The sequence below is a fragment of the Anastrepha obliqua genome, chromosome 4 (assembly GCF_027943255.1).
Source record: "Anastrepha obliqua isolate idAnaObli1 chromosome 4, idAnaObli1_1.0, whole genome shotgun sequence".
NCBI lineage: Eukaryota > Metazoa > Arthropoda > Insecta > Diptera > Tephritidae > Anastrepha > Anastrepha obliqua.
In genome coordinates this window covers 21,534,723-21,562,199 of record NC_072895.1, presented here as the reverse complement: position 1 = coordinate 21,562,199, position 27,477 = coordinate 21,534,723, and the positions used below count along the sequence as shown (strand labels likewise).

Here is a 27,477-nt window from a genome sequence, read left to right as displayed (position 1 = left end):
GCATTTGGAATTACATGTCTAACAAAAAACAATTAAAACTACTAATAATTTCGAAAATAAAAAATACTCTCATTGTGCCAAGAAAGTGTTTTTACAATTCGCCATCTTGCCATTTTTTTTCCTTGTTCACTCCTCTCGGGAGCATAGGGCTTAGACAAGACTCAGTCTTGTGTTGGTTTTGTTAATATATTTTGATTTCTGACAGGGTAGGTGATTAGCCTGCCGCTACCAGTCCTAAATAGTGGGAATGCCCATCTGTCGTTGCTTAAGAACAACGCCTTCGTGCTGCTTGGAATGCCATCTGTATTTCTGTATATATATAATTGGCGCGTACACCCTTTTTGGGTGTTTGGCCGAGCTCCTCCTTCTATTTGTTGTGTGCGTTTTGATGTTGTTCCACAAATGGAGGGACCTACACCTTGCCATACCAGCTGTTAAATTTGAGTAATGTTCACTTTCTGTGATTAATTGCAGCTTACACGAATTGATGTTGATGGTCTTTCAGCAGTTTTATTTAAAAGCTGTGCCTGTTCCTTTGAGGCAAATCTTCATAAAATCTCTTTCTGGAAGTGTATTTATTGAAGTTTTGAAGCGTGCACCAATCACGTGAATCTTTAAAATTTTTAACAAATAACTATGGAAATTACAGAGCAATCAGTTTCAAAAATATCCGCAAACGTCATTAAAACCAAACTTTATTTTAATTTTAAGCGTTTGATTTGTTCTAATTAGCTTGGCTTTGTACCTGCCAGATGCACATTAACAAATCTTGCAAGTTTTTCTGTTGATCGTTTTGACATTCCAAGTAATGCGATTTATAGAAATTTCTCAAAGCATTTGATAAGATCTCTCACAAAATTTTAGTGACTAAATTAGCATGTCTTGGAATTCTTTCGATTTTTCTGGAGTGGAGTAAATCATATTTGTATCGAAGGACTAGTCCTGTTTTTAAAGACGAAATTTATGGTGGTGGTTTCAAAATTTATTCCGAAATTAAATGATGCGTTTAATAGAACATAACACATGGACTGAAAAGTGCTTGGCCTAATAAAGAACAAACGTTTTTTTTTTTATTCAAAATCAGATTTATAACTAAAATTTAAAATAAGTAGATCCGAAGCTGTGTTTCCCTTGACTTTTTTTGGTTCAGAATTTCAAGTATTGTAGAATACTTCAGTCGGTTATAATTTTTAAAAATAAATTTTAGCTAATTCCGCATTTTGTTTTTATGTCTTCGTCACTTTTGCAGCGTCACAAGTCCATGCAACCGGACTCAGAGTGCAATAAACGTGTTCGTCTGAAACAGGGTACACCAAAAGACACCACCCCCAAGACTGTAGCGGAATCGCTTACCAAAACTTCATCAGATTTTAATACGCCAAAATCGAGTAGAAAACAGGTAATGAACTTAATTTACGACAGCAAATCTTATCAAAATTTAGCAGTGATACTAATTCTTATCTACTATCTTTTTTTATTTTCATTGTTTGTATACATCGTAAATGCAAAAGACTGATATAAGTCAATACTTCAGAAAACTAGCTAGTTTTAACAGCACACCTATAGCTGATAATAACGTTTTACCTGCGTCAACAACATCAATAACGAAAGCTCAAGATGTGGCTGAGTCACCCGCTACCCAGCTGTTGAATCGGTAAGTCATATTAATTGATATTGATAATAGTTATAAAATAAATCATTTAAAGTTAGATTTGCATACATATCAGTTGGCTTTGACAACACAATATTTTTTTTTTTTTTTTTTTTTTCAAATACTTTATTTTCAATAAACGCATGTTATCTCTAAATAAAAACTAATAAAATGTTAAGAAAGAGGATTAATTTTTTTTTTTCAGTTTTGTATTTGGCCGCCGTAGCCTTGTGAGCTTTCATCATCAAATGATTGAAAATATTTTTTCTAAAAGCAGTCGCCGCCTCAGCAGGCAATCATAAAACCTCCTAATAAAATACCATTTGCCGTTCGCAGGGGGGCACAACACTGTATATAGGTATATATATAATTGGCGCGTACACCCTTTTTGGGTGTTTGGCCGAGCTCCTCCTCCTATTTGTGGCGTACGTCCTGATGTTGTTCCACAAATGGAAGGACCTACAGTTTCAAGCCGACTCCAAACGGCAGATATTTTTATGAGGAGCTGTTTGCCATTGCCTGCCATTCATCATTTTGGTGTTTCACCGAGATTCAAACCTACTTTCTCTCTGCATTCCGAATGGTACTCACGCACCAACCCATTCGACTACGGCGGCCACTGTAGGTCCGCCCATTTGTGAAATAACATTAAGATGCATGCCCCAAATTGGAGGAGGACCTCGGTCAAATACCTAACAAAGGATGCGAGCTAAAATGATTTATAAATGCTTGTTATGTTAACCGAAAAAACCATAATTCATATTGCTCTATGACTAAGTTTGCCATAGCCCGTAAAACCCAATTGTCCAATTGTTAAAATTAAAAAAAAAGACATCACAAATAATTGGTATAAAATATCTGAATCACCCTATATACATATGTGCCACCTAAATATATGCTTTAATTTTGATACTGAGTTAAAGATATAAAGGCAAAGATAAACGGTAGACCAGATTCCACTTATTACTGACGTGAGTCTGCAGGCAGGTTAATCCCTTCGATTCATATTTGTCAGTATTGACATTTGACGATCAGATGATTTTAATATTTTTCCAAGACGTCTTCTCTTTATCTGCAAATTGATTTGGGGCAATATTTTCTTTAGTATCCAATCTAATTATCTCTCTTTTTGCCTTGTAATTAGTTTTGTGTTTCCTCATATTTCATGTTTTTATCGTAAGAAATTTTTAGAAATGACAGATGATCAATCTCTGAGGTCTTCTCAGCTTATTGTCCTTGTAGAAAGCTCTGATTCATTAAAAACTTTATTTTGCTCTTCTTCCCCTCGATAATAATTTGGCTCGTTGCATTTTCACAGATCTTAGGAAAATATCCAGTCATCGTTGCACGTTCGAGTAACATAAATATAACAATTTTAATTAAGCTTTAATTCTTTAATAGTTCTAAAAACACACAAGCAAAACATTTATATAACAGTATACCCATCACTGTTTACCGCTTCAAGTATAGCAAAATTAAATAAGCATTTTTCTTTGCAAGAAGTTATCAAAAAGTAACGCCGCTCATTTTATTTTAGTTACTAATGAGTGTGTGGCAACTGCACCAGTGTTTAAGTTATTGGTTGTGGGCACTAAGTGCTCATCAAAACTAATATTTTTGAGGTTAAGCGCTATGCGCTGTTATTTATTTCAGTTTATTTCAGAGTTAATTACAACTAAAAACTTAAAAATATGTTCACCCAACCATTTGTTCTAAGCCTGGCACAATTTCGGTGACAGTGTTGCTGTTGTTGGTGCAATTCGCGCTAGCGTTGTTGTTGTAGCATTCGCCGTTAAGCTGGAAATTTATATGGCGTGGGAATACGCAGACGCGAGCAGTTCTCGCGCTTAAACTCTGGCAAAATTTCTAAGCCATCATCTGCTCTGTGGTGTCGTAGTGGCGAGGGGCTTCATGTGTTAATTCATAAATTTATTTAAAAAATTCAAACTCAATTTAAGCGTATTTGTATTTAATTTTCCATTTTTTTAATCCACATGCAAGGCGAAAAGACTAATATAAAATGTCATCTTATTTCAGAATTGAGAGCAACTCGTTTACGCCCCTTCAACCTAGACAATTCCAATTCGATACAAAATCAACAACTTTATCGATTGCAATGTCACTCAAGACCTCAAAAAGTGGCAATCTGTCCGAACACACTATTATATCAAGCGAGTCAAAGAAATGTGTGCATTCCCCATCTCCTTCACCTAGTCAGCGGATAGCTAGAAAGACGAATCCCAATTTGGCCTCACCGAAAAAACGTGTTTTACGCCGGCGTTCCAGTATACAAATGCCTATAGCACGGAGTAAAAGTGATTACTCACTACAAGTGACTGAAACGGTTACGCCTGGTCGAGTTACACGTCGGCGAAGCTCAATACATGCCACCGTTAATATGAGCCTCAGTACACTTGTACCAAATACGCCTGATCTAGTGTCGAATGCCAATCAAACCACATTTAGTGCAATTCCCGAGGAGAATGGAGGAAATACTTCAAAGGCAAGTGCAAACAAAGCTGCTGCTCGTGCGCGCAATATGAAAAGTCCAAAAGAAGACTTCGTTACTAGAAGTCGTGTAACAAGACGACGCACATTATACACCAACAAAACACCTGAAATGTCGCCTAAGAAGAAAGAAAAAACAACGAGACGTCGCACTCTATATACACCGAAGTCCGTAGAGGAATGTTCATTGGCGCAAATAAATGAAACACCAAAAGTTCTTGACGAAAATTTACTAAAGTTTGCACTAACACCCACAACACTAATAGACAAGAGCAAAGAAAGCTTACAAGAGAATGAAAAGAAGAAAGAAAATGGAGTTGGTGCATTAATTGAAGAGCATTCGGCCGCAATGGTATTCAGCTCAACTCGATTGCCCAGTGCCAATCGACGGCGTACACTCTTCGACGTTTCAATGGACATAATTCAACAACGTCTACACAATATAAATAACTCCGCAAGGCGAGTAATGGCCCAAGAGTTGGCTTGCGTCGAAAAGAGTCCAAGCATATTTCCATCTACAATAAATACAAATGGTACAACGTCTACAACGAAAGCCGCCATCGAGTGCGATGACGAAATTGATAAGAAAGTAGTAGCTGCAACAGATACAACACCTGCTTCGACGCACACAATTTCTCCCCGTAAGACTGTTAAGAAACGTAAATTATTCGTACCCAACGATACCTCGCTCATTTTGACTGCCACGCCTCCGACATCTGCAAAGAAGAGTACAACTGAATCAAACTCAAAACGCAGACGTACCATGACACCAAATGTAATCGAAAAGCGATCAATACAAAAACCGCGCAGCAGTATTGCCGTGAATGGCAGCTCACATTCAGATATGATAATTAAACCCTCATCACCGCTACCGATTACGAATGTAACAAAAAGTGCAGTACAGTTAGTGCCCACGCTAACGAATGATTTGGCGAAAAATGAAAAGGAGCCAATATTAAAAGAGTCGTGTCCACAATTGGAAAAAAGTGCATCCACAATAAATTGGAAAGCGAACGAACAACTTCCAAGCGTAACCGAGAAGAGTCGTGTACAAAAGTCGTGTCCACAATTGGAAAAAAGTGCATCCACAATAAATTGGAAAGTGAACGAGCAACTTCCAAGCGTAACCGAAAAATGTGCTGTTGTTCCAGGAGTAACACAGAAATCTCTATTAATAAAAGATGCAGAAGTTGCAACGTCAACAACGCAAACTAATGCCACCACAATAAGTACAATACTGCCGAAATCAAACGGATCATTTATGAGCTTAATTTCAAGTAAAACTTCCGATACTGTAGTAAACAAACAATTGCAACATGACATAGAAGTTGATGAAAATATCGCTGTAAATACGCCCTCCGATTCTGTGATATTATCACAGCCAACTGCTGCGCCTTCAACTACACTTGTTGATAATGCAAATCTACTAATAACGACCCAGTCGCAATCTCAACCGAAAGTCGTGAAAAAGTCTCAAATGAGTGCAATGCCATGCGAAGCGAAAAGTGCGGCGGCGGTGGTGGTTGGAGCGGCGGCGAGTGTTGCTAGCACACAACTGACCAAAAGCGCTTCTGGCGGCAATAAAAAATTGCCATATATTGTGTGCACCAACATGCACCGGGAACAAGTCAAAGTGATACGTGAGGTTCGTAAACATCGATAAAATTTGTATTTAATTGTATTGCCGAATGGCCTTTCCCATTGCGCTGGCGTACTTTCCATTAGTTTTCTTTAAATTTTTTTTCTTTTTGATTTTACATTTTTTTTTTTTGTATAATTTTATGCTTAACTTAAATTTCTGTTAATTATGTATTTTAAATTTAGTTTCGGTTTTATTTTATTTATTTTTTAATTAGCTTAATTTTGGTTCTTACATAATTTTGCTGCTCATTGTATGAAATTACTGTAAAAATTGTTGTTCTGTTTAGCTAAAATCCTTTCACGATATTATCCAATCAAGCTTTTCAGCTTTTAGATTGCCTTACTCACGCCCTAAGCACTGAAATTTTCACAGTTTTATTGAGTGAGAATAAGATTTGTACACTAGTTGAAATACACAATTGAAAAATGTTATTCATTCGTATATTGAAGTACATATATACATACGTATAAAGTTTTGAGAAAAATAAATGAGATATAAATACAAAGAGTTTTCGTTATTTAAACGCTGTGACAAGTATTTGTATAAGAAATATTGGTTTTTTATTAAATAAAGCGGGTACAGAAATTAACACTGCAAATCGTTGTACTACATACTCACATACACATAGTAGTAACAGTAAAGTAACAGCATTTTCCTAATTGCCGTAGAAAGTTATGATTTTCAAAATACAGTGCACTATCGAAAAGATGAACTAATTAAAACCAAGAAGGTTCAAGTTTTCGAATAGTGATTTTATGTCATTTGATTTGTCATTTTATTAATATTAACGCGTATTTGAATTAGTTATTAAAAATTTAGTAATTTTTTTCTGCTGTGTTTTTCTTTTCTACTAACCGGAAAACAGCTTCTCCCTTAACATTTTGAACGCCAACGGGGTTTTTAGTAAAATGTCCAAGAACAAAACAAATTGTTTTCAGGTCTTATTTAATAGGATATTTGGGTAAACTTTCCATTAGTACCATGATATATTTAAATGATGAGGGGGAGGTGGCATGTTACCGCCCGCCACGCCCACACCATTATAACGATAAAAGTCGCAGCTTCCTAAGGTCCCTATAGAACTCCCAGGAAAAGCTTAAAAAGTAGGTTTTTTATAACCGTACTTGCATCTTGTACTGAAATATTTGTTGAAGAGAAGTGTATAAAGCAATGTTAACCCAGCAAGCATTTATGTAACTTAGGTTTTATGATTCATACTATTTATGAAAAAGTTGTATTGTCGTAAAATAAAGGGTTTTCCAATAAGAGATGTTATTTTAATAAAATATCAATGGTTTCGTTGCTTGTGTGGCACGTAGAGTTGAAAATAAACGTTGTACAGATCAATACCATCCAATTCCGACCATAAAAAATTGTTAATCATCTCTCGATAGCGCAATCCATTCACCGTAACTGTTGCTGCAGCTTCATTTTCGAAAAAGTAAGGTCCAACGACTCCGCCGGACCATAAACCGCACCAAACAGTCACACGTTGAGGATAGAGAGGCTTTTCAACAATAACTCTTGGTTTTTCTGATCCCCAGATCCGACAAGTTTGCTTTTTGACGAAGTCACCGAGGTGGAAATAGGCCTCATCATTCAAGATGATTTTTCGATAGAATTCCAGATCATTTTCATGCATTTCCACGAAATCAGCAAAGACACGACGTTTTTGATGATCGGCCTGCTTGAGTTCTAGTGTTAACTGGACTTTATAAGCCTTAAGACCCAAATCTTTATGCAAAATACGGTGTAATGACGTTTGTGGAATGCCTAATTCCAAAGAACGACGAGGAATGGACAAACCTGGGTTTTCTTCAACACTTTCGGCTACAACAGCAATATTTTCGGCTGTTCTTGAGCGACGTGCACGGCTTTTGTTCTTCACATCACTAACTTGTCCCATCAGCTCGAATTTGTTCACCAATTTCCGTATTGCGGTCCGACAAGGTGCTTCACGATGACCCAAAAATGTTCGAGTTTTACAAACCGTCTGCGGGCTATTCAAAATAACACCTGTTATTGGAAAACCGTTTATATAAGTGACGCTGGAAAACAAAATATTATTTTTATTAATTTTTTTTTTGTTTTTTGTAACATGTATTCAAACAAAAAAATGCCGCATGCGAAAATTTCGATTAAAAAATTGCGCGTTTTTTGTTTTTTTTATTCCAAATTTTCACTTTTTATGAAAATATTATTTAATCGTGATTTTTTAATCCAAATTTTCACTGTTTTTGAAAATAATGATTTATCGAAGGCCAAAGGTTAATTTAACTCTTTTAAAAACTACAAAAGTTCTATCGAACCTCATTGTTGGTTGACTGGGTTTTTTTCGGTTTCGCTTTATTCTTTTCTCATTATTGTTCCTTTGACAGTTCGTTTAGAAGAACATTTGAAATAATAGAATTTCAATAAAATTCGTAGTATTATTGAGTAAAAATAGGAAATTTTTTCAAGCTTATGCCAAAATTAAGCATTTTTAACGTTAAATATTTCTTTTAATTCTTAATGGTAATTTATAAAAAGTACTATAAATCAGAAGGCTGATATAGTGACTACATTTTTAAATTCGGTCCACGTACTTAGACATTCCAAGCAAATTTATCGTGGTAGTAATGGAAATCCAACCAAAAAAAAAAAAAAAATATATTGGTTCTAAATATTAATACATAGTATATATTTTGTTTGTTGTAAATATAAGTCTTATCATGGCCTGCCTAGGTAGTGTTGTTATCAAGATGGCCAGACGGTAAGCCCACGAGATGTGCTGTTTTGACGAGGTCGACTAACATGAAAGAGGGAGGGAGGGGTGTTCGATGAGTTGGTTTCTGTGGCATGTGAAGAGGTTATTGTTGTTGTTGTACAACTACATTTCCATGGCAGCCGGTTCTACATTACCGGAATGGCTCGGGTTTTTCCTGTAAACTAGCCCTTTCAAGTGCACCATACCTCATGTAAAGAGGTAATTAGTATCGGATTAGTATAGAAATCCCTCCTCATATGCGCGACATATCGCTTATTTGCTTGAAGAGTGTCATAATGTAAAAAAAAATGTAGTTAAGTGTGTTGCTAGTGAAACACCAAGTGATAGAAAAAGTTGTCGATCGCCTCTCGGCAGGTAATGGCAAACCTCCCAATGTATTTCTGCCTTGAAAAGGCTCCTCAAAAAAAACATTTTGCCAACGGCTTGAAACTGTAGGTCCCTCCATTTGTGAAACAACTTCAAGACGCACGCCACAAATAGGAGGTGGAGCTAGCCAATTTGCGACAATTATATTATTTTTTTGTTATACTGACACATCAACTTCAAGTGGATAGAAAATGGTTTGCGATTTCAGGTGAAAGGTGTAATATTAAAACGGCTAAATAAATTGATCTACTGGTTAATGAGTGTATCTTTCAATACTCTTCAACCAACCTGCAGTTGAAAGTTAACTCGTCAAGTTATATAGCTTTTTGAAGTGAATCTTCTTAGGCGTCGATGGACGACGTCGGAGAGTAAAATTTCAAGGCCATGCAACGTTTTGGGGATTTTCATTCCGCGAGATATAACGTAGAGGAAAAGGAGAGAGAGAGCTAAACCTTATATATATCTTAGATACACTTTAGGCTTTTTTTCTTGAGTTTTTTATTGTGGTTGCTAATTTATAGTGAGAAATAACACTGCCTACTTCTTGGCGCTTCTTTATTGGTGCAAACTGGTAGGAAATATATTTTTGGTGCCTACTTTTTGGCGTTATATTTCCTTAGGCCTACTGTTTGGGGCGTTTTTTGGTCCCAATTTTTTTGGGCGTTTTTACTATAAAGTGCTATCCATTCCGGCGTCGGATTTATTGGTATTGCCTTGCGGTAATTTGTGCCGTTGCTGCGGTCCTGGAATCGCTGCGTTTGTGCGGGTGATAAACGCTCGGAGTAGTGCGCATTGTTGTCACGGTTTGTGTCCGGCGTTTATTTACACCGGTCGACGCTTCTCCGTTTTTTGTAAATTTTGTCTATTTGTATTCTCTGCAAATATTGTGAATTTATTTCATATATATTCTTTCTCTCTCTCTATCTCTCTTTCTCTCTCGGATCTCTCCCGCCTTGAAAGTTTCACTTCTGTTATGTCTACTACGCTTTTTTTTATTTTAACTGTTATCAAATGAAATAAAGTAAAATATTTTATTACTGCATGCATACGGGTATAATGCCCCGCACCGTAACCCAAATGTAAATATTATAGCTGTTTAATTTAGACAAAATAGATAAAAGTAAATCCGACAATTTTGATTTATTGTCACTGTATTTTTTTTTTTTTCGTGGTTACCATAACCACCCTTGCTTTTTTTTGTATTTATTGCAGATTTCTGTTGATTTTCAAATCGCACTCTCATAAGCCCATTTTATTAATTTTTCAAAATATTAATTTTTCTTTCTCTAAAGGTTTTTAATTCCAATTTTATAAATTTTTTTCTGTTTGATTGGTGAAATATTTGCACATTTACATGTTTAAAATGTGGAAATGCTTACTAACTTAATTCACTCATTTTTAATGACCACCCTGTGGAACATCCGAACTTTCGGACGGTTGTGCTTTTAATGAATTTAGAACCACAATCAGTTCTATATCGCAACTGGGAATTGTACGCAGCGATGACTTAGGAACTATCAAACATACCTTTTTCGATAGTTCGAAATATATCTACTGTATAAGAAACAAATCTTGCCCTCGTGTCATGGTCGCAGCAAAAAACTATATTCAGCTCAGCTTCAAATCGGACCAGCAACTCGAACCAACATTTTCTGCATTTATTTATTTACTAGCAAACCCGGCCCCCTTCGCTTGGCACACTAAAATAGAATAGATATGGTTTAGAACAGAAAATATATGGTTTTCATATTATTTATTTCTTTATTCTTTATTCAAGCGCTTTGGCATAAACAATATTTTTTGTTTTTCTATTTTTTGTTGAGTAAATATAAAATATAAATTGAAAATCAGGAAAAAAGAAGATTGTTTTTAAATTTCAAATCAACGCGTATGAATAACTAAGAAACAATCGTCTTTTTTCCTGATCATCCATGAATTTTTCGTTTCAATTTATATGTTTTATTAAGCATTGGAGCACGAACACATAATTTCATTCGGATTTCACATTAAATTCTCAAATTTCGTAAGAAATTATTCACTGTTCCAAAATCCACTCCAAAAAAATTCACAAACAATTTTTACATGTTGCACTTACGTTTTTTCCTTATGGCATCCAAATCAGAAAGAAATATTGACACATTGTAACTCACACTGTCAATTTTACAGTTCAGTTCCGCCCCAAGCGTTAAAAAAGTAAGCGACATTATGGCTGGTTCAAAAGAACGCTGTACCCGTTGCCAGTGCTCCGAATTACAACCAAACTTTACGAAACCCACTTTCAATACTTACTTAACAATGTGCGTAAGTTTGGTTTAAATCGGTGCAAAGACATGGCGGGTCCACGTTTTGGCATATATTTCGAGACCCTAGTCATCAATAGGTATGAAAATTACCCCGTATTAAAACACTTATCAACAGCTTTCATTTGATACCCATATTGTACATACACATCCGAAGGTTACCCGGGTCCACGTTTTGACCTATATCTCGAGACCCCAGTCACGGAGCGGCATGAAAAATACTCTGTACTAAAGCATTCGCCAACAGCTTCAATTTGATATCCATATTGTACAAACACATTCTGGGGTCCACGTTTTGGTCTCTATCTCGAGACCCCAGTCACGGAGCGGCATGAAAAATACTCTGAACTAAAGCATTCACCAACAGCTTCCATTTGATACCCATATTGTACATACACATCCGAAGGTTACCCGGGTCCACGTTTTGACCTATATCTCGAGCCCTATTTCCAAAATAAAATATAATCCATGTTACTCGTGGATGATGTAGCTTTCGAATGGTGAAAGAATTTTTAAAATCGGTCCAGTAGTTTTTGAGCCTATTCATTACAACCAAACAAACAAAGTTTTCCTCTTTATAATATTAGTGTAGATGTGGTTAGGGGTAATCAGAGGCCAGAAAAAATTATTCAAATTTTCAATCTGTTTTTTTATTGCTAGCCAACGGGCTTAGATCACTGCTTCGAGGCGGCCAATTGATATCGGAATTTCGGCTGATTATTCGGTTTTCAAAAACGGTAGCCGAAAGTTCGAGTGTAACTTTGGCAGTGTGACAAGTTGCACCGTCCTGTTGAAACCAAATGTCGTCCATGTCATCCTCTTCAATTTTTGGAAACAACTCGTTGAGCATGTCACGGTAACGCTCGCCATTTACTGTAACCGCGGCTCCTCGCTCATTTTCGAAAAAAAAAATGGCCCGATGATGCCGCCGTAGTGAAAATCAGAAAAGAACAACTCGAAATACAGATGTACATACATACATATTGTATACTTGTATTCCGTTGGATTTATCGATTTAATTTAATTTTATTTTGTTGCATGCATGCAAGCAATAAAAAAGTTTCGGCGATAAAAGCGCATTTGAAAATAATTTTGAGTAACATTTCACCATTAGTCGCAATTAATAACAATAATATTGATTATCATAAATAAATATTCAAACACATACATGCATACTACTTACATATCTATTTTGTAAAGCAAAAACACTAAGTCATCTATTTCCATCATCCATATTTTCATCTTTATCGCTAAATCAATTTGCTTCCACAATCAGGCAATTGCTACGCTTGGTGGACTGCAACTAAATCACTGTGTCAACGACGAAACGACGCACGTGATTAGTTACGAACCGCGTCGTACGTTGAACTTACTGCGCGGTCTAATACGCGGTCTCTGGATCTTGGATTACAAATGGGTAATAGATTCGCTAAAGGCCGGCAGTTGGCTAAATGAGGAAGAATATGAGTTGAGGGTGTTTTCACGTGCCGTTGAGGTAATAAAACAAAAATAATTTGTTAACTTTTTTTGTTGTGCTAAATATTGCAATAATTTTTCATATACATACTGTTTAATTCGTTTACCGCAGATTTGTCGTACTGAACGTCAGGCTTTTGGCAATACATACAAATGCGAACTCTTTACGGATTTAGGTGCATTTTACATATCATCGCGTTGTGGTCCCATTTCGAAGGACAATCTGAAGGAGTTAATTGTATTGTGCGGCGGCAAAGTGGTTGATCATCGCAAACGTGCAAAATATATAATCGGTGATGCGCACGGAGCGCTCGAAGGTAAAGTCTACGTAAACCCATTCTGGGTGTTGGATAGCATTACGCACATGCAAATGATGCGTCAGCAAAAGTACGCCTATGCTTCGAACCCGATTGTAAAGCCGCCAACACAGTTGCCGCAAACGAATGCTGAGGCAGTTGTTTCAACTTAGTTTTATTATTTCTAGTAACGCATTATTGAATGAAGTAAGATATTGGTTAGGTATACCATACAGCTTTTTAATTGGATTTTGACACATGAAAGCCTTCTCATTATTGATTTGTAGTACATAATATTTTAGTGAACAATATATATGTATGTATCTAAATAAATTAAGAAATACTTAAACATCTTGTCTTAGTCAATTACTTAAATCGTGAAATAGTGGCCGAAATCGAAATTGTTCATATGAAAAGGCGATCATGCTATCGCTAGGCTGATTAACCCATTAATGACAAAGTATGATATATCATACGCAAAAAGAGCTTTTTTCAAAAATTCACCAAAAATCCACTATTATATAAAAGATTTTTATATTCACAGGACAAGTGAGATAAAAGAGTAATTTGAATAGAAAAGCCTTTTAGTTGTCATTTAAACCTCTTTTGTTAACATTTTTCGCGTTAATTCATGTAGTGTTTTTCGGAAAAGTAAATAATTCCACGCAGGTGAGTTTTATATCTTAAAAAAAACCAAGCAACAGTATTATATATATAAAAACGTGCATTAACTCAAAGTTGAAACCATGAGGCATCGAATACATATAAAATGCAGTGAAAAATTTGCCCCGAAATGTGTTTTAGCTTTTTGTAAATCATTGCGTATGTTTTATCATACGTAAACGCTTCCCCGGTTTGGCTTTACGGGCATTCATATACATATAATACCTTTTTAAATACAAGCAACAACTGAGGAGATAGTTAGATGGCTTGAAGATCTGAATGAGGACGATAATGCAGACATTATAGACGACATCAGAAATGCCAATTCAATCGATGTGACTTTATTTCCACCTGAAAAACAAGAGTTATCCGATTGCGATGATGGTGATGAGGACGATGAAGGTACATTGGGCGACTTGGGCCGTGGGGTTCTAAAAAGGCCATGCGAGATAAGAATTGCGAATTCAGAAGTGGATAATGTACAATTTTTTAATGATGGAAAACCTATACGGTATGGGTACAAAATTTGGTGCCTGACCACTTCAAAAGGGTACTTGTCGATTTGTACACCGGAAAACGCGTGGTTCGATCTAATGAGCATTTAGGTTTGTCTGTCACAAAGAATTTATGCTGTGGCATAGTTCCCGAAAACAGCACTATATTTCTAGATAACTATTTTAATAGTTTCAAATTATTGGAAAAGTTTGATTCTAAAAATATAACAGTAGTGGGAACAATTCGCAATCGTATAGAAAATGCTCCTTTGAGCAATATGAAAGGAGAAAGCCGTGGTGCTTGCGAAGCAGTTAAATCAAAAAATATTAGTCTAGTTAGGTGGAATGATAATAATAACGTCACTATTGCAACAAACTGTAAGAACGATAGCATAACGAGCACAACAGGACTATGCAAAAGATGTGATCGGCAACAAAAACGTAGACAAGACGTAGAGCAACCAGTAATCATCAAGGAGTATAATTGCGGAATGGGTGGAGTCGATCTCTTCGATCAGCAAAGGGCAGCTTACCGAACTCGCATTAGATAAAGGAGATGGTATTGGCCCATTTTCAGATTTTGTCTAAATGGAGCTATTGTAAACTTATGGATGGTATTTCGAAAAGCTTATCCAAAAGTAACTCTTCTCGGATTCATCCTACGTCTTACAAGAAGCATTCTTTCAAAACCGATAGAAAATAAAGAGAAAACGAAACTAGATATGTACGATGGAGTCGAGCACTACGTAAATTACTCAAGAACTAAACGCTGATGGAAATTTTGTGGCAAGTGTACAAAATGTATATGCATGAAATGTAATTTCGGATTGCACCCAGATAACTGTTTTTACAAATGTCATGTAACTGACTCATCAAATAACTAAGAAATTTAAAAATGTATAGATGTATAATATGTCACTTTATAAATAAAATTTTGATTTGAATTCAAAACCTATGTATATATTGTATTTTTATTTTCATAGAAGTAGCTCTCCGAATACGCTTATGTATGATATATCATACGCTTTGCCATGCCCACATCTTTTGAGATATTTTTTTGAAAAATGGAAATGAACCGTTTAACATCAACACAAATATTTGGTGAAAATTTCAGTCACCTATCTTAACCCGTTTTATGTGTGAGCATTAATGGGTTAAGGGCGATGTTAACTAATGGATTGACCTTCATGAATCCAGTAAAGCTACCCTGTTGAACCAGAAGACTACTCATTTTTAAAAATTGTCATCTATTTGTGTTGTGAATAAAGGTCATTGATTGAAAAGTACCGTTACGGCACCGTAATCGATAAAAGATGCCCATATATGGTTGCCAACGCATCGTTCGTAAGTATGATATTATATTTTTCAACGGCTGTACATACACACATACTTGCATACGTAAGCTTATATTTGCATTGAGTAATTAATTGAAGTTTATTGGGATTGAACTTGCTGACTGTTGAATTTCACAATATTGTGTATGTTCACACAACGAAATAGTAAAATTGCCATGACTCAGAACATACTAAAGTACTATGTATGGATGTACATACATATGAAAATGCAGTATTGTGCATGTAAATATATGCAAGTACACATAGAGTGGTGTGCAAAATTTTCAATCGATTTTACAAAACTTTAAAATACTAATATGTTGAAAGATTTTTTTTTTTGCAGTTTTAGAAAATATCAGAGGTTGTTGTTGTAGCAGTAACTTTGCCCTGTCAGTGTAGTATAAATCACCGGTCGCCTACGTCTAGCTCATCTAACGGTAGACCCAGAAAACTTACTGTTTCGACAGGTTGGGTCCAGAGGGGGAGAGGTGTTAGATGAGTGGGAAAATATTGGAGGTCTTCAGACCGAGCACGGCGCAAGTAATTTGTTTTTGCAAAACTACCCGAATGCTAACACTGCGTAGATGATCTGATTCTAGAGATTTCATATGTCGCAATGTTATGCTGTTGATTAGGCCACCACCACTAGCAATTGAGAGGCTTGACGAGCTGCTGCAGATACTGAATACGTCTCGAATTCTCCACCAAATGTTGGGAAGTTGGACTGGAAGGACCACCGCACCTGCCGCACAATGGTTAAAAAATTCAAGAAGTTTTTTGGAGATATCAACATTTTTAAAATGCGTAAAATTAACCTTTGATCTTTGATATCTCCTTAAATTTTAATTATATATACACACTAGCAAACCCGGTCCCCTTCGCTGGGCACACTAAAATAGAATAGATATGGTTTAGCACAGAAAATATATGGTTTTCATATTATTTATTTCTTTATTCAAGCGCTTTGGCATAAACAATATTTTTTGTTTTTCTATTTGTTTTTGAGTAAATATAAAATATAAATTGAAAATCAGGAAAAAAGAAGATTGTTTTTAAATTTCAAATCAACGCATATGAATAACTAAGAAACAATCGTCTTTTTTCCTGATCATCCATGAATTTTTCGTTTCAATTTATATGTTTTATTAAGCATTGGAGCTTTTTTAACCATTATCCATTTAAATTTTTCAAAAAAAAAAAACGAAAAAAATTGTTTTTTCCACGAACACATAATTTCATTCGGATTTCACATTAAATTCTCAAATTTCGTAAGAAATTATTCACTGTTACAAAATCCACTCCAAAAAAATGCACTAACAATTTTTACATGTTGCACTTACGTTTTTTCCTTATGGCATCCAAATCAGAAAGAAATATTGACACATTGTAACTCACACTGTCAATTTGACAGTTCAGTTAAAAAAGTAGGCGACATTATGGCTGGTTCAAAAGAACGCTGTACCCGTTGCCAGTGCTCCGAATTACAACCAAACTTTACGAAACCCATTTTCAATACTTACTTAACAATGTGCATAAGTTTGGTTTAAATCGGTGCAAAGACACGGCGGTTCCACGTTTTGGTATATATTTTGAGACCCTAGTCATCAATAGGTATGAAAATTACCCCGTATTAAAGCAAGATGGAAATACTCTGAACTAAAGCATTCACCAACAGCTTCCATTTGATACCCATACTGTATATACACATCCGAAGGTTACTCGGGTCCACGTTTTGATCTATATCTCGAGCCCTATCCACCAATAGGTATCCAAACTATACGGAAACCATCTTCAATACCTTCTTAACAATGTGTGTAAGGTTGGTTTAATTCGGTGCAGACACGGCCGGTTAGCGAACACACACAAAAAGTTGACTTTATTTTATATATAAGATTTTTTTCAGTTTGTGTCCGAAAAATCCAAATATCTTATGGAACCCTATTTTTTTCCAAAATAAAATGTAATCCATGTTACTCGTGGATAATGTAGCTTTCGAATGGTGAAAGAATTTTTAAAATCGGTCCAGTAGTTTTTGAGCCTATTCATTACAACCAAACAAACAAACAAAGTTTTCCTCTTTATAATATTAGTATAGATATGGTCAGCAAAATAAGTATCCCCACGTTCATGTGAAAAATGCAAGCTTCTTAAATTAATAATAGATATTCAATTCTATGTGGTTTTTATTTCATAGATTAACATAACAAATATAAATCATAATTCAAAGATCTTTTAAAACTTTAAGTAGTAGCAATAGAAAAGTTCATTTCATTTCATAGAAATATTCATGTGATCATTAAAATAGGTACGAAATAGAAATAGATACAATACAAAATGAACTTAGTGATTTTATTAAAAATGCTGTTTAAATTATCGAAGTTTAAGGGGTTAGGGGTAGTCAGAATTTTCAAAAAATCGATTTTTTTTTTGCATTTTCTTAAAGTATAATGTTTTAAAAATATTGTGTAAAAATTTGAAGTGAATCCGACAAATACTTTTCAAGTTATTCAACAATTAACAAAGGGCGCTCGGCCGCTCCGGAGCCGATAGCAAAACTTTAAATGCGTTTTTCTCAAAACTATGTTTTTCAAACTGGTGAACACTGTAACTTAAAAACCGCTACGTAGATTTCAATAAAATTTATACAGCTTTTGAAAAACATAAAAAACTGGTGCCTGATCGAAGGATTTTTTTTTTTTTTTCAAAAATTTCGATTTTTTTTTTAACAATTAACTGTTGGTTTTTTTTTCTAAAATCTGGAAAAAATTTTCTGAGGCCGCCATTTTGTTCATTTTGAAAAAAAAAAAAAAGCTTCGATCAGGCACAAGATTATCTATTAATAAAACTAATTTTTCTTGTCCGATTGGTTTTAGATGAATCTGCAAGGACTTGTGATGTTCACCGCAAGGGACTTCTGGAGAAACGGGCTTCACACAAACAGCGATAACTTTTGCAATTATTAATTTTTTTTTTTGAAATTTTGGTGAAGTCAAGTTAAAACATGATGTTTTTATGCTATGTTTTTATTTTTGTTAAATAAATTAATTAAGTAGCAAAAAAAAATTCGTGAAAATCATCATTTTTTCGGGCCTCTGACTACCCCTAACCCCTTAATCAATGACCACTGTGTCCACCATGATTGCCAATGACTTTTGTAATCGATTTGGCATAGAATTTCAGTGCAGTACAATGAGTTTAATTGTGTCTGAGTGCTGCACTTGCTTGTCTGTCCCGACAAAAAAAAAACAATTGATAATCCTACGGCAGGTTCCTGTGGAAGTGAAATACCATAATTCTTTGATTTTTTTTTTCATAAATGATAGCATCACTTCTTGTAGTATGAACTTGTAAATAAGTTTTTCCATTTTATTGATTATGAGGCGAATAGAGTATCATCCATACCAAGAGAAACATCCCCAAATCATTATGTTACCGCCAACATGCTTGACCAATTTTAATTTTTTCGTTTCCACAATAGTCGATTCTTCTTTACCACAACGACCCTGATTGATATCTAGCCAAGGACTGCCACGTCAGCAGCATGTCACTCCCTGTGTATGTATGGGGAATGCTCGTGCTGCAACAATAACAATTGTTTTTTTTTTTTGTTCATTCCTTTAACCGCGGTGAGGACTCTAGCCTTTTAGGACGGCAGACATTTTGGCCAGCATCATTTACAAATTAATTAATTTTTGTTTCAACGCTCCAAAGTATGTTACACCATTTTTCATACTTTCTGGTCTACACAATGACTTGTGCTGTTTAGCAAAACTGTTTCTCTTCCTTAAATTTGCTTGTTTTAACAGAGGAACTTTAGAAGCTATTCTGCCTGGTAGCTTCATGTTGTACAATCGACGCCGTAGAGTTCTCGCTGATACGAAATTGTTGATTTCAGTTGCAACGGCCTTTGATGACTTAAAACGATCCCTTTTGGCAGAAGGCATCAGTAGTGTAAATCGTTTTATTTTTGCCACCAGGTCGTTCTAAGAATGTTTAGTGTTTAAGGCTATTTACAACAAAAGTTTTGGTCCCTGCAAATCACTCAGCGATAAATTTGTACGATTTTTTTTTTTTTTTGTTTTCGAAGATTGACAAGCCCCCGCTCCGCAACTGTGTTATGCTGCGCGCGACCCATCTTTGAAAGAAATTCATATTAGTTATTAAACGGACTGCCTAATTCGCTACTTACGCTCCATCCAATATTTTTCACTTAATTATAATAGTTTAAACGCCAATGGCAAACCTCCAATTGTTTTTCTGCCATGAGAAAGCTCCCCTGAAAAAATATTTTGCCATTCGGAGTCGGCATAACATTGCAAGTTTCTCCATTTGTGGATCACCACGACGCTTATCACAAATAGGAGAAGGAGCTCGGCCAAACACCCAAAAAAGGTGCAATCGGAAATTATATATGTATATATTTTATGATATTTATATATATTTATTTCTATATACTACTGTGGGCAAAAAGTAAGGTGAATTTGGTTGTAAAATGAAAATTCTTTATTTATTCTTGTAAATCAATTTCATCCCCTTCAAAATAATCCCCTCTCGATGAAATACACTTATGCCAACGATTTTTCCAGTCCCCGAAACATGCCAAATAGTCCGTTTGCGGTATAGCCATCAGCACCTTCTCCGATTCAGCTTTTAACTCCTCAATCGACTCGAAATGCGTTCCCCGGAGTGGTCTCTTGAGTTTTGGGAATAGCCAGAAGTCACACGGAGCCAAATCAGGCGAATACGGTGGCTGCGGAACGATATGCGTGGAATTTTTGGCGAAATGGTCACGCAGAACGAGTGCAGTGTGAGACGGTGCATTATCGTGATGCAAAAACCAAGAGTTGTTGGCCCATAATTCTAGTCTTTTTAGATGAATTGCTTCACGTAAACGACGCATAACGCTCAAATGATATTCCGTATTAACAGTTTGGCCAGGTGGAAGGAATTCATAGTGCACCACACCACGAAAATCGAAAAAAACTGTCATCATGACCTTTATTTTTGTACGACTTTGACGTGCTCTTTTCGGTCTGGCCTCGCCTTTAGCACGATATTCGCTTGATTGGTCAGTTGTTTCAGGGTCGTAAGCATAAATCCAAGTCTCATCTCCCGTAATGATGCTTTTGAGCTTGTCCTGATAGTCTGAAAGCATTGTTTCACACACATCCACGCGACGACTTTTTTCCAAGAAATTTAGAGTTTTCGGTACCAAAAGAGATTTGACTTTTCGTAGGCCCAAATGGTCTTTCAAAATGCTTTTCACAGATCCTTCTGATATTCCGATCATATCAGTAAGGTCTTTAACAGTCAACCGACGATTTTTGAGCACTAACTCCTTCACTTTATTGACGTGTTGGTCATCTGTTGACGTCGATGGTCGTCCGGAGCGCTCCAAGTCATCAACACGTTCTCGACCCTCTTTGAAGTCTTTGTACCACTTATAAACATTTTTCTGCGACATGGTCGAATCACCAAATGACTTCTGCAACATTCTAAACGTTTCCGCAGCCGAAATTTCATTCCGCAAACAAAATTTGATGGCACTTCTCTGCTCAATCAAATCAGACATTGTAAAAATCGAAAAATGGACTCTAGATCGTTTGGTAAACACAAGCGTAAATATATTACTAATAATGACATTCACATGAAAGTTGGCTCAGATGTTAACAGTGCTGTCAACTCATGAAAAAAATAACTAGAGCGAAATTTTAATCCCTAAAAGTTTGACAAATAAATTCACCTTACTTTTTGCCCACAGTAGTATGTATGTATGGGTTTTTCAGTAAGAGCGCTTCAACTTTTGAACTTTTGTGAATAAAACACAAACGGTTTGACTTTTTTAACTAATTTTTTTTTTTATTATCGAGTTTGAACATATACATTTAAGTATGAAATTCGATTTCTTTTGCATGACCACCGCGTGCACGTTTTACGAAGTCCAATCGTTGAACCCAATTTTCGACCACTCTTTTGCATAAATCGGCCGAAATTCCAGCAATTTCGCGTTCAATATTGGCTCTGAGCTCACAAATCGTCGCCGGCTTGTTACTGTAGACCAATGACTTCACATAACCCCAAAACGGGACGACTTGTTAAATGGACCGTAAAATGGCCGTAATGCTCTTAAAGTAGCAGCAACAGAACGATTATTTTCATAAAAAATTTGCACGATTTGCTCAAGTGTGTAGCGTTCCATGATGAAATGTATACTAATGAAATTTACAAATGACAAGCGAAAAATAAAAAATATTGCGTCGTTCGCCCTCCCTATCGAAAAAAAGTTGAAGCGCACCTATTGAACAACCCTATATATCTAGGTATCTGTTATCTAGTCGCCAATTAGTGACCACACTTCCTGGTTGTTAGGGGATTTCGGCTATGAAAAAACTTCTAACAACCTTTAAAATATATTTGGAGTGCTTAAATTCCTTTTACATGTTTGCAAAAAGACGGAACAGTGGAATTCACCACATTTTCGGTGACAATGTGATTGTTCCAAGGCGAATCTTGTTCGAGGTCAAGTTGAATACTATTCTATTTTTTTTATTAAATATCCCATCATCCCATAGATTCGGTGCGTAACAATGGCTGCTTTTATTGAACGTTACACTTTCGCCAAAGTTACCAGAATTTCATGTCGAACGTACACATTTTGAACCGCACCAACTACTTACCAGTTAAACCAAGTTTAAACGTCCACTTTGCAGAATTTCTTATATCCAAGTTTATCAATTTACAGCAGTTAAGCTATTATACTGCTTTTTAAATGTGCTGAAACTTAAACTCTTTCACCTTTGATGTAAGCTTTCAAAAACTCCTTTCATAATAATAAAAATTACTACTAAATTTCAAGGGATTACAAGTTATGAATTTTACCATTTCCTCCTATGCTATATACTAAAAATAAATGTTTGCTAGCTCATCCAACAAAGTGGGATATTAACCTTTATTGAACATGGTTTGATAAATGTTTACAATATTCAGCGGGCGGGCTGTGTTTCATCTGTTTTGTGGTGTGTGGCTGTAAACTGTTGGTAAACGTGTTCTACACAAAACGTGTATCTTCACTGACTTTGTACTTTCAGTTGCTGTTAAAATGTATATATTATTAAATTGGTACCGTCGAAATTAAATGCACTGCTGATTTAAAAAATTATAAGCATCTACTAAAAAGAAAAAGAAACAATCCTCAAACCAAACAAAACCACTTGAAAGAAATCAACTGAAAACTGAACGAAACCAACTTAAAATTTACAGAAATCAAGTATTCCAGTTCCCTTCGCTGTGATAAATATAATACAATCCGATTCGAGTTTTTAAGTTTTTTTTTTCTTTATAAAAAAGAATACAAAATTTTAGATTTAATTTTTTTAAATAGTGGTTCTTTTTATATTATGTTTGAGTGTTCGTATGTATATAAAAGCAAAAGTTGTCTTGTGCTTCAAACTCTACAGAGAAGAGATGGAATGAATTCCAACAAATAATTAAACATTAAAGTAATAATAAAATTAAAGATACAAATGCTGTTTTGCTTAAAAAGATGTTTCGTATTTCTGCCGTCTTTTCCGGGATGGCCAGTGTGCTTATTTATGTGCGTAATGTATGTTCGCCACCTCCTGTACATATTGTATTTAGACAGCGCCAAATGCACACATTCTTTTCCTACGAAACTCTTTGCGATGGAAGCAATGGAACTTTTGATTAACCATTAATGTTAGATTCAGTTGGAACACTGTTCCGCTTTTCTTGCTGCTGTTGATTTGTCTACTGTCACTACTGTAGTTGGAATTTAGTAAGCTGTTGTTGTTGCTATTGATGTTAATATTAAATAGTTGATCTTTATCGTCTTTAGAACGCAGCTACTTCTTGCCCTTTGTGGCCTTTTCGGCGGCCTTGGTAACCTTACCACCGGAGGCATCCTTGAAGTTCACACTCTTGATGACACCGACAGCGACAGTCTGTCTCATATCACGTACAGCGAAACGACCCAATGGAGGGAATTCCTGGAAAGATTCAACGCACAATGGCTTGGAGGGCACCAAGGTGACGATGGCAGCATCACCAGACTTGATGAACTTAGGATTCTCTTCGGTTGTCTTACCAGAACGACGATCAACCTTCTCCCTAATTTCAGCGAACTTGCAGGCAATGTGAGCGGTGTGGCAATCCAACACTGGAGTGTAACCGTTGGCAATTTGACCAGGATGGTTCAACACAATAACCTGGGCGGTGAAGTCAGCAGCGCCCTTGGGTGGGTTCGCCTTTGAGTCTCCAGCGACGTAACCACGACGCAATTCCTTAACGGAAACGTTCTTAACGTTGAAACCAACGTTGTCACCGGGTACAGCCTCTGCTAAAGCTTCGTGATGCATTTCAACGGATTTTACTTCAGTGGTGATGTTCGCTGGAGCGAATACGACAACCATACCGGGTTTCAATATACCAGTTTCGACACGACCGACGGGTACTGTTCCGATACCACCAATTTTGTAGACATCCTGCAATGGCAGACGTAGGGCCTTGTCGGTTGGGCGAGTTGGGGGAAGGATGGCATCGAGGGCTTCGATGAGGGTCTTGCCGTCAGCATTACCATCCTTACGTTCAACCTTCCATCCCTTGAACCAGGGCATGTTGGTGGAGGGTTCCAACATATTATCACCGTGCCAGCCAGAGATTGGTACGAAGGCAACAGCAGCTGGATTGTAACCAATCTTCTTGATGTAAGACGACACTTCCTTCTTGATTTCCTCATAACGGGACTCGCTGTATGGTGGCTCGGACGAATCCATCTTGTTGACACCAACGATCAATTGTTTCACACCAAGAGTGAAAGCGAGCAGGGCGTGCTCACGAGTCTGGCCGTTTTTGGAGATACCAGCTTCGAATTCACCAGTACCGGCGGCAACGATCAACACAGCGCAATCAGCTTGAGAGGTACCAGTAATCATGTTCTTGATGAAATCTCTGTGGCCGGGGGCGTCGATGATGGTGACGTAGTATTTTGAAGTCTCAAACTTCCATAAGGCGATATCGATGGTGATACCACGCTCACGTTCGGCCTTCAATTTATCCAAAACCCAGGCGTACTTGAAAGAACCCTTGCCCATTTCTTGAGCTTCCTTCTCGAACTTCTCGATGGTACGCTTGTCGATACCACCGCACTTGTAGATCAAGTGACCGGTGGTGGTAGACTTGCCGGAATCGACGTGTCCGATGACAACAATGTTAATATGAGTCTTTTCCTTACCCATTTTCTTTTCTTAAGAGCTGTGCAACAGAAATGACACATCGAGGGGGGTGGTGGAATGATTCATACGTATTGGATGGTTCATTGGATGATAAGCAGGTTTCAGGTGAGAAGGAAGAAAATAAACGGGGAAAACATATTTCGTTAGCAAATATTGTTAGATACTACTCAAACATACTAGCAATATTATATATAAATAGAAATATTATGAATTTGTATAAGGACTTTACAACTTTTCTAAACGCAATTTGCAAATTTAATATGTTACTTTTCAACAAACGTAAACAAAAAAAACTTCAATAACTTCAAAAACGATAAACATAAGTTGAATGCGATCACAACTTCAGGTTGAGGTTAGCAACAACAAACTATTTGTTTGCCGATTAATCTACAATATGAAGCGTCAGCATCGGTTACGAACACAAAAAGCCCGTCGTGCCGTACAACTTTCGTTTTGCTGGAAAACATAACCTCAACCTGACAACGTGGTTGCACACATGTTTTTGCATACATAGGAAATTGAGGTTAACTTTTTCATGCCAGTTTGGTACTCAATTAACCAAAATTGCACTTTGTGGGGAAAAAGCAAATAAGAAAAAACGAAATGGAAGAGAAACATGCAAGAGAGAAATTACTATTTAATTAAATTAAGAGCTTTGCAAATTGGTCTAATGATACCTATAGAGGATGATACATGTTTTCTAGACTGATCAGTGGATTTGGTATTTTTTTTATCGTCAAAGATACTCAGTAGCAGAACTGATAGAAGTCATCACAAAAGACTAGAAAACATGTATTCGTCAAACGCAATCGAATAAAAAAAAATGTACACCTATAAGACTAATTCTCACTTCAATGCAAATAATATGTGTCACCATCATACAAGTGGTATTTGCCCGCATCTGTGTGTAATTTTTCGCGTTTATGCTATTTAGTAGTAATAAAAGACAAAAGTGCGTGGAAGATAGGAAAATTTTAAATCGAGAATCGCGTGTTCGGGTCAGTCACAACTTCGGCTATAAAGAAATTTCCAGTAACCGGCACGACAACGAACCGAGTGGGTTGACTAAATGGCGGCCATCTTGGAAAATTTAGTCATATACAGCTTTTAAGATTTTCCTGAAACCGGCTTTTTAAAATAGCTACTTTCTTTTTACCTTTTTACTAATCTCAGTGTAAGTGTAATTAAACTTTAAAACTTGTAGTCAAGAAAATATGGAGTTGTAATGCATTTCATTATATTTCTAGACCCTATCAAACACAATGTGGAACGTGATGTCGCCATTTTGAAAAGTTTATCGAGTAGAGAAAATGCATCCCCTACTCCTCCACTTCAGTACAGAGAAGTTCCAACTTAGTCAATGATAGATTAAGAAGCAATTCTTTTTTTTTACTTTGCGCATCGGATGTCTGATAGATATTTGTCATTATTACCGTATATATAATCTTCTTTATATATAAGGGCGTGGTTAACGGTAGATTTATAATCAAATAATTAAAACAAGTACTAAGTAGAGCCGCTAGCGCCACGTGTTTCCAATTTTTAATTCCGAGACCACTTTTCCTCACTACTTGGAACATATGAATTCTCTTTATTGCCTTGTCACCCTATTACACACAGACGCACACTTCTCCAACAATTCCAAAAGAAATGTTGCAAATCCAATATCTAATGCACAATTATTTTTTGTTTACTAATAAACAAATATATTCGGCACTTTACTCAGATTTACACTTGTTGACTCGATTGCACTTCACTTTTTAACTTTTCAACTTTTCTTACAAGATTAAAACTTACTTTTCAAATAAACTGAATCGAGAAATCAATGAAGTCTATGCTGATCCGTCAACAGACTTGAACAAAGTGAACGAGAAACTCGTCGTGAACGAAAGATATGCCTCGCTTCGTCTTTCCAATGCCACGTTGGTGTCAGGGTTAACTAATCTACTTTTAAAATTCTCAAATAGTACTACGAAACAATTTTAGTTTTTGATACAATTGTGAGCAAGAATAAAATTATAATTATGACTTTCATTATTATTATATTTACTATTGCTACAAGTATTAATATTATTACTATTACTATATTATTATTATTGTTTTTACTATAATTAATATAATTTTTTATATCTTTATTATAATTAATATCATTATTATTATTATATATTATTGTTAAGCCATTGAAATAATAATTTTAGTTAAATATGCTCCGTTATCATTGAAATGCATTTCATGGTAAACTTATTTATCAAGCAGTTCTTTTAGACCTTTAAATGCATATCTGAGTAGGAGCTTCCGGTGCTTTCCAGCTGGAATAAGGTGATATATAATTCGAAGTTGGTACAAATTGAAAGGTGATACAAATAAACTAAAAATTAAAACTGTGTAAACTTCTTATAGGACGGTTAGAGATTAAGCGACAGCCCTGTTTCGATATGACGCCGCAGATCGCATGCGATATATTGCAAAGGAAGACCGCTCATCGCACGTACCCACGACAGTCGGTTCTACGTTACCGAAACGACCCGGATTTATATCCGGCCAAGGATTGTCACTCCACCAGCATTCCCCGTATGTAAGTATGGGGAATGTTTATGCTTCTACAACAACAACAACAACAACCGCTCATTGCAGATCTCTTGGGATAAATCGCAGAGCTTATGACGTGAGATTTATCGCATGCAATAAACTGTCACTTTGGGGGTTTGACAGCTGCATTTTCATTGATA

General features: G+C 36.1%; 2 protein-coding genes, 1 long non-coding RNA gene and 1 other non-coding gene across 5 annotated transcripts in view; 2 read left to right on the top strand and 2 right to left on the bottom strand.

The window, feature by feature from the left end:
* The window catches only part of LOC129243548 (uncharacterized), a 29,602-nt gene extending 16,247 nt beyond the window's left edge, over positions 1-13,355 (top strand). For both annotated transcript variants that reach the window (XM_054880641.1, XM_054880642.1), the window contains exons 5-9: positions 1,250-1,399; positions 1,512-1,654; positions 3,689-5,804; positions 12,511-12,729; positions 12,823-13,355. In XM_054880641.1, coding sequence (XP_054736616.1) covers positions 1,250-1,399; positions 1,512-1,654; positions 3,689-5,804; positions 12,511-12,729; positions 12,823-13,179 — 2,985 coding nt within the window. In that variant the 3' untranslated portion in view covers positions 13,180-13,355. The remainder of the gene's footprint in view (positions 1-1,249; positions 1,400-1,511; positions 1,655-3,688; positions 5,805-12,510; positions 12,730-12,822) is intronic.
* Positions 13,356-22,860: 9,505 nt separating this feature from the next.
* On the bottom strand, positions 22,861-26,663 carry LOC129243549 (elongation factor 1-alpha 1). Its single transcript, XM_054880643.1, has 2 exons — positions 26,546-26,663; positions 22,861-24,767 (listed from the first exon to the last, which is right to left on the bottom strand). Exon 2 carries the CDS (start codon positions 24,749-24,751, stop codon positions 23,360-23,362), a length of 1,392 nt encoding a protein of 463 aa, XP_054736618.1. The 5' UTR covers positions 24,752-24,767; positions 26,546-26,663; the 3' UTR covers positions 22,861-23,359.
* LOC129243551 (uncharacterized) lies at positions 25,074-26,415 on the top strand. The gene is made up of 2 exons (XR_008582324.1): positions 25,074-25,922; positions 25,996-26,415. It is a non-coding gene; the product is annotated as an uncharacterized LOC129243551 (long non-coding RNA).
* On the bottom strand, positions 25,455-25,528 carry LOC129246623 (small nucleolar RNA snR61/Z1/Z11). Its single transcript, XR_008582492.1, has one exon. It is a non-coding gene; the product is annotated as a small nucleolar RNA snR61/Z1/Z11 (small nucleolar RNA).
* Positions 26,664-27,477: the final 814 nt, after the last annotated feature.

What these genes read in the sequence shown, in the direction of transcription:
- LOC129243549 (XM_054880643.1), bottom strand. Translation starts at nt 24,751, where the DNA reads ATGGGTAAGGAAAAGACTCATATTAACATTGTTGTCATCGGACACGTC.